General features: G+C 39.2%; 1 protein-coding gene across 1 annotated transcript; it reads right to left on the bottom strand.

The window, feature by feature from the left end:
• Positions 1-593: 593 nt before the first annotated feature.
• On the bottom strand, positions 594-7,260 carry LOC104418623 (salicylic acid-binding protein 2). Its single transcript, XM_010030009.3, has 3 exons — positions 6,892-7,260; positions 3,400-3,537; positions 594-1,118 (listed from the first exon to the last, which is right to left on the bottom strand). The coding sequence occupies exons 1-3, from the start codon at positions 7,249-7,251 to the stop codon at positions 831-833; spliced, it is 786 nt and encodes a 261-aa protein (XP_010028311.1). The 5' UTR covers positions 7,252-7,260; the 3' UTR covers positions 594-830.
• Positions 7,261-7,690: the final 430 nt, after the last annotated feature.

Genomic DNA, 7,690 nt, shown 5'->3' with positions numbered 1-7,690 from the left:
GTCTTGAGTCTGACTGTCCGGAGGTCTTCAGACTTTAAATAGCAGAGTTTACAAGCCTTCAGATTAGACTGATGGAAACGTTTTGTCAACTTCAAAACACTTCACGAGGATTTCTCCAACAGAGACCATATGACACTTGTTACATGGAAGCTGAATTTGTAATAGGCACAACATGTCTTGAGCGTCTCTTTGTTTGAACTTTAACTATTTTAAAATAAACTTAATTTTTTTTGTTACCTCGTCAAAATGTAAAATTTTATATAAAATATATGTGAACTTCATGTGTCCAAATTTGTTGTGAAAATTTCAAGAAAGTCAATTTTTCTTTAAAAAAAGTCAAAATATGTGAATAGAGAGATTTAAAAGCAAGGCGTTTAAGTAAAAATTAATCTAGATAGGCCCAAAATCAAATAATGCTTCGGACATAAATTGCGTAAGGGAGATGAATTAGGACATCTTGATTTTATATAGTGTAAATAGTACACTTCGACCTTGTATTAATGATAGATTTTGGCAATTCACTTTTTTGACTTGAGCAGAAATTCAAGAAAGGAAATAGGTATTGATGATTCCAAGACACGATGCCCTTTTCATGATCTAACCCACAGGGATTTAAACCTGGCGTTTATTGAGGAAATTAAAGAACTGATCGGGAATTACGTACGAGCAACAACACAGTAGCTCTCCAACGCCTTTCTGGCTACATAGTAGATGCTCGAAATCGACACGACAACAGGAAAACAAACACAAACCAAACACAACAATCCGAAGAAAACCAAACCACAAACGGCCGAACAGGGCCAAAGCCGCTTACTACGCCTTAGCGAATGTTAGGCAGGTGCGTATTTGGCCCCGATCTCCAGCAGACAATCGCAAAGCTCCTGCGGCTTCGAGAGCATAGCCATGTGATCGGCGCCGTCCAACTCCAGGACGTGGTGGGCCCCGCCGTTCGCGATCATCCACTGTTGGAACTCCAGGGGCATCCCCAGGTCTTGTCTGCAGACGACGTAGACCCGCATCGTCGACCCGTAGCCTTCTCGGGTGAAGTTGCTTGCCGTGCTCAGGTCTTCTACGAACAATGACCCCGGCCGCGTCAAGATCTTGCCGAGCTCCAGATCCTTCAGTGGTTGGCATTTCCATGAAACGTCATGGGTTAATGGACTTTTGAACCGACATGATGTCGCTTTGGAATTCACGAGTGCTAAACATGTGCTAGAATTGGTCATTGGCGTGATGGCCTGTTTGGGCTTTCTCAAGCTAACAAGATCCAAATCACAAACTAAACTTGATCAAGCAATTTCATTTTCTAAGCTCCGGCCCAACCACATAGGCCTAATCGGGTAGAACATTGCCCATTTAGGGTGGGAGAATTACCAACAAAGTCCTAAACCTATTATAATTGTGTTAATTCAATCATAATTTTTTTGGCTAATTTAGTCTTAAATCTTTTACAATTGTGCCAGTTTAGTCCATTCGGCCAAAATTGGCCAGCCGATGCTGACATGGACATCGGCCGTCTAGTGAAAGTTGATATGGCAATTTTTAAATATTTTTTGAATTTTTGAATTCTTTTTTTTTTCACCTTCTCCTTCCTCTGGCTGGCGAGGCCGACTTTGACGGCCAATGGTGAGGCTAGGCCTCGTCATCGTTGGGCAAGGCCCCGCCAAATCTGGCGAGGTTTGTCCTTGCCCAGCCATGGTGAGAGTTGAGCTCATTGGCATTGGTGAGGTCAACCCTCGCCATGGCTGGGTGGGGCCAAGCCTCGCCAGATCCAAGGCGAGGGTCGACTGGCCCCTCGCTTAGGGATGGCGAGGCTTGACCTTGCCATGGTTGGGTGAGGCTAAGCCTTGCCAAATCTGGCGACAGCGGCCTCGTCGGCCACTAGCAAGGTTGATTGTTGCCTTGGTTGGGTGAGGTTGATCCTCACTAGATTTGGCGACAATGGCCTCACCGTCGCCAGACAAGGATCACCTTCACCAGTGATTGGCAGGGATGAGCATTGCCATTGGCCAGCGAGGCTGACCTTGCCAACCCTCACCTCTCGCCGGTCGGCTAGAGGAAGGAGAAGGAGGAAAAAAAAAAGAAAAAGAATTAAAAAAATTTAAAAAAATTTAAAAAATTTAAAAAATTTAAAAAATTGCCATGTCGGCTTTCGTTGGACGGCTGGCATCCACATCAATGCTGGTTAGCCAATTTTGGCCGGATGGACTAAACTAACACAATTGTAAGAGATTTATGACTAAATTAGCAAAAAAAAAAAGTTTATGATTGAATTGGCACAATTACAATAGATTTATGACTTTTTTGGTAATTCTCCCCAATTAGAGTCTACCCACATCCTATTGACTATATTTTTAGGTTACGCTTGTCATGGACAAGACATGTTGGGGACTATTAACATTGTCTCAAGCCTGTCCATTAACTTTATGTTATTTCCCAAACTTGTTCCGAACTTATTACCAGTTTTGACATAATATATAAAGCCCACCCCACAAAAGTAGCCAGGTTCCCCTAAGATACTGGCAACCGTCACAATATTTTGTATCAAATAATAGTATCATGTTAAATTTATAATAAAGAACCTATTATTTGCAAACACAACTATACATTCGAAACTTATGCATTGTAAATCTCCTATTCAATTTAGGCAATGCAAGTAAAGATTGAAAGAATGGATTGACAATCTTAAGAATCTAAGGTCTAATAATAATTAGACATGTGAAATGCTGGCGGTCGTTGAAAATCTTATATTATACTCAAGTCAAATTTTATCATTCACAAATTTTTATAATTAAGTACCATCGAGAGTTTTAAGAAAGTTAGAGCAATTTAAAATATCCAAGAAAACAGTTACATTTCTTCTAGAGTTAGTACTTATGTATATTTATTTAATCACTTTAGAAATAAAGGAAATAAATGGCGTTTAAATAGTTATATATGTTGAGTTCAGGCTTGTATTTCCCAATTATAAAATACCAAACCCATCACAGGCCCTATGGGATTTTTTAGCAATCGACTTACAAATCCGTTCCAGCTTCACCAAATCTGCCATCCTCTTACTTCTCACTACGGTGGGAGAAGAGGGCGAGTAACCTATACGCACGTCCGGCTTTCTAGTTTGCAATCTCAAATGGATAAAAAGCCACAAAACAGCGACGTCAAACCAAAAATAATTCTAAACCACGAGAACATATGATATGCCGGCTAAAGTAATACTAGGGTCATCGCTTGATTTACCTTAAAAAAAGGACATGAAAAAGCAGACTTTGCAATAGAACCATACGCTTTTCAATGTAATATGACGACGTGCTTTCGATGTAAATTGAGCTAAGTCATATCATATAAAGTCAAATGATATGCGTTTCATGGTTATGCCAATGGGTGAAAGTGAATACGTACCTTGACAGGGGACAACTGGTAGAGCTTGGATGACAGGAAGTCGGGGCCAAAGGACATGGATGTCAAGGGTTTGTCAGGCGTTCCGATGGGCACGAATTGGGTGTCTAGCCATGCTCCCTCCGGAGACCTTGCAAAATGCTGGCATTACAAACAAGGACAAAGGTATTAAGAATGAGCTCGTGCATGTAGGGTTTGTCCATAGCCCACCATTGTACTGTACAAGTAAGTTCCAAATCTAGATTATGCAAAGATAATCTTAGTCATTGAAAATATAGAAAGTCAGGACAAAAGAACATTTCAATAGGTTACAGTAAATTAGGATTTTTTTTAGTATGATAGTATGAAGGATAGTTGTACTATAAATCAAAATCCTCATACTATTTGTAAAGTGGTATGAACTTACATAGTACCCTCATAATGTGAAACTTTTGTTGATATTGTACAACGTTCTCTTATATTATATATCAAAATTTTCATTTGTCATCTTTTAATATCATTTGACATCTTACCAAAACATACAGTGTTTTCTTTCATTTAAGGCTAAATGCCGTTGGTCTTCCTTAATATTACTAGATATTTTACCAAGTCGTTGGATGTGTAAAAGTACTTCTGTAACATCCCGGGCCCCACTGTGTAATATTGTCCGCTTTGGGTCACCCGCCTTGGCGCGGACGAACCGCCATCCCAGCCACGGTCTTTTCCCTCACGGCTTTAAAACGCGTTACACAGGTTAGAGGGACCAAGCTTTATAAGCTAACAAAGATCTCTCTCCCTAGGCGATGTGGGACAAGAGAGGAGGCTGTCACACTCTCCACCTCTTAATAGAACAGCGTCCTCGCTGTGGCCTCACGGGCGTCAAAACAGCATTCGAGCTGTGGTCCCACACACGGTCGGGAGTCGGCTCTGATACCACTTGTAACATCCCGGGCCCCACTGTGTAATATTGTCCGCTTTGGGTCACCCGTCCTGGCGCGGACGAACCGCCATCCCAACCACGGTCTTTTCCCTCACGGCTTTAAAACGCGTTACACAGGTTAGAGGGACCCAAGTCTTATAAGCTAACAAAGATCTCTCTTCCTAGGCGATGTGGGACAAGAGAGGAGGCTGTCACAACTTCAGACTAAAACCACGATACATTAAGGTTTCGTTCGTTTTGTGGAAAATGTAGCATTTTTCGAAAATATTTTCCAAGAAATAATTTTATAGGATAATAATAATATTTTATAGTGTTTGGCTGAAACTTGAAAATGAACTAGATATTTTCTGCTATCCAAAGATCTAAAATTTAGTTCGATTTTCTCTCGTGTGCTCTCTTTTTAATAATAATAATTATTTTTTAATTATTTTTATTTTTATTTTTCTTTTCCTCATTCTTCTTCTTCAATCAATTGCTGCAACCAACAATAGCTAACAACTAACCAAAGGCGATCTCAAACTCACCAGCCTTGAAAAGGCCTGTTGATCTAGCGAGGCCCAAGGTTGGCGAGCGTGAGCCTCCTTGAGCCTCTCAAGATTGATGAGCCAGATGCTCGTGCTCGCCAATCTGGCGAGTGGCCAACTCAAGCTTGCCAATCTCAAGAACAATGAACTTGAGCTCGCTTGATAGTGATTGGCCACTGTCAAGAAAAAGGGGGAAAAAAGAAAGAAAGAAAGAAAGAAAAAAGGCAAAAAGAGAAAAAAGAAAAAGAATTCAAAATTCAAAAAAATTTTAAAAAGAAAGAAGTGGGGGCTAAAGGGAGTGTGAGATAAGAGAGTGAATGAGAAAAATGTCTCCCTTAAAAAGCGAAAAGTATTTTTCTTTATTTTAGAAGACTTTTTTTTTTTCGTTGATTGAAAATGTTTTCCTTAATCGATTTCTTTTCTATGAAATGAACGACGAAAAATTTGAAAAGTATTTTTCTAGAAGTTATTCTTTTTGAAGCGAACGAAATCTACTATTTAAAAATAGAATAGACGATGTCTCACCAAAATATATAATGTTCTATCATGCTTTAGGCCAACCTTTCTATGCACTTTTTTGCAATTATACAATATTTTACCAAAGCATACACACTCAAAAGTACCTAAGACCAAAACCTGGTGCATTATATTCTAATATTACAGATTTCTTGCCAGAATGTACAACATTTTATTGGACTCAAAAGGCTAATGATTGTATCTGACGTTTTACCAAGCCATACGGCATTTGATTGTACTTAGGGAATTTTCTTCGGTAAGACCATATGACATTTTGTTATATTGCAAGCCAAAGTCATAATATGCCTTTTGTTTTTTGAACGACGTTGTTAGGAAGATGAGGAACATTTTATTGTACAGCCAAAAATTGCAAATTTTTACAATACTTGAAACACAATTTGTCATAGTCAAGTGTATGAGCAATAAAAGCCATACAAGTTTTGTGATGCTTTGGCTAAATGCGGTTATTCTCACGCACAATTGTACAACAATATATCATATTTGAGGCAAAAGTTCACCATATGTCAATTTTGCTACTATATAATGGCGAAGTGCGTGGCCATACACAAGGGCAAATACGTTGCACAACTTACTTTAGTTGTCTAAACTAATATGAAATATGCTGGACAAAAAAAGCACCATTGAAATCCTAAATTTTTTTTTTTTTGGTTAATAACCCGAAAAACCCCAAATTGGTACACTTGTGACAAATTTACAAAAAACTAATTTTTTGACCATGAAAAACCCCAAACTAGTACACTTGTGACAATATAAAAAAAAAAACCTTAAACTTGTACATTTATGAAAAATTTATCCCAAATTAATTTATCCGACCACAAAAAACCCTAAATTGGTAAATTTGTAACAAATATATCATCTTTTTAATTAGATTAATATTACAAAAAAATCACAAAATTGTAAATTGTGATAAATGGAATGTAAAATCTCAAATTAATATATCAATCAACTATCACGTGTCATTTAACTTAATAATTTGATAGTAAAATTTAACGAAAACTAACAAACGGTAAATTTGTCACAAGTGTACCGGTTTGAGGTAAATTTGTTAAAAGTATACTAATTTAGGGTTTTTAGTGGTCAAAAAAATAGTTTGGGATAAATTTATCATATATATACCAATTTGAGGTTTTTCTGAATATTAACCTTTTTTTTTAATCAAAATTATGTTGAGTCCTAAACTTTCTATACATCCCCGAACGATTTTCTCCACCAGCCCTCACATGCTCCTCTCCCTTTGCCTCCTAAACAAACTACAGAAAGACAATGGTGCGAGTCAAATCAATCATGTGCAGGGACTAAAAGGAGGGCCGAAGGGGACTGGCCTCCCCCAAATCGGACAAAAGATATATATGGCTTGTCAAGCGAATTGACAGATTTGGTGACATGTATGAGTGGATTAATGATTCCAAACATTAATGTTATAAATTCTCCAGAATAAACGAAAGAAAGGCCCCGCTTCAGCCAAAAGCAAGGTAGATGACTTCGTTTTGAGGATGACGTCCTCAAGGACATTACCTCTTCCAACACGTACGACGGTCGATGTGCGGTGTCCGGCATGAGAGCCGCCAAGAATACAGTGACCGATATCTTCTTTGGGAAACTGTCGGCGGCGAGGGCCGAGTTCAAGCCGCCCAAGCTGTGGCCGACGAGGATCACCCTCTCTTGCGCCCCAAGCGAGGCCAGGAACTCCAGCAGTGGCTCAGTGTACTCGTGGAACGTCTGGACGTCGTGTATGGACTTCGTGTTGGTGCCAGAGGCAGCAAGGTCTAGGGCCGTGACGCGGTGGCCGGCTGACTCAAGCCGGTGCTTGAGCTTGTACCAGCTCCACGCGCCATGGCAGGCGCCATGCACAAGAACAAAGTGGTGGTATTTCATGCTTTTTGGCTTCCCCCTGGCTTTGTTACTAAGTCATGTAGATTGTACTTATAGCACGCTTGGGTTAGATTTGGTCCGGCGATCATGCTTAGGAGGAGGAGGAATTGACATTGGGGCCCCCATAATGAATTTTTTTTTAATGAAAATTAATGTAAATGCAGAATCTTCCTGTGTGAATCATATGTTGGCAGATTTTTCCTAGCCGCCCTAATAAATGCTGTGTTCGGATTATGGTGTTGGGCCATGCTCGCCATTTAGCCGGCACATGTGTATCAAGACATTCCAACTTTTCGTTTGGAGACAAATATAGTAAGGGTATCATAATTTTTATAAGATGCTTATTTGAGTGCTATAAATTTTTTTTTACTTACTTAAATACCACATTAAAGTAAAATTGATCATTTGAGTGTTATTTTCTGTAAATCATCTAAAATGGATT

Source organism: Eucalyptus grandis, chromosome 9 (assembly GCF_016545825.1).
Source record: "Eucalyptus grandis isolate ANBG69807.140 chromosome 9, ASM1654582v1, whole genome shotgun sequence".
NCBI lineage: Eukaryota > Viridiplantae > Streptophyta > Magnoliopsida > Myrtales > Myrtaceae > Eucalyptus > Eucalyptus grandis.
Note: the sequence above shows the minus strand (reverse complement) of the source record. Positions and strands in the feature narration are given on the sequence as shown.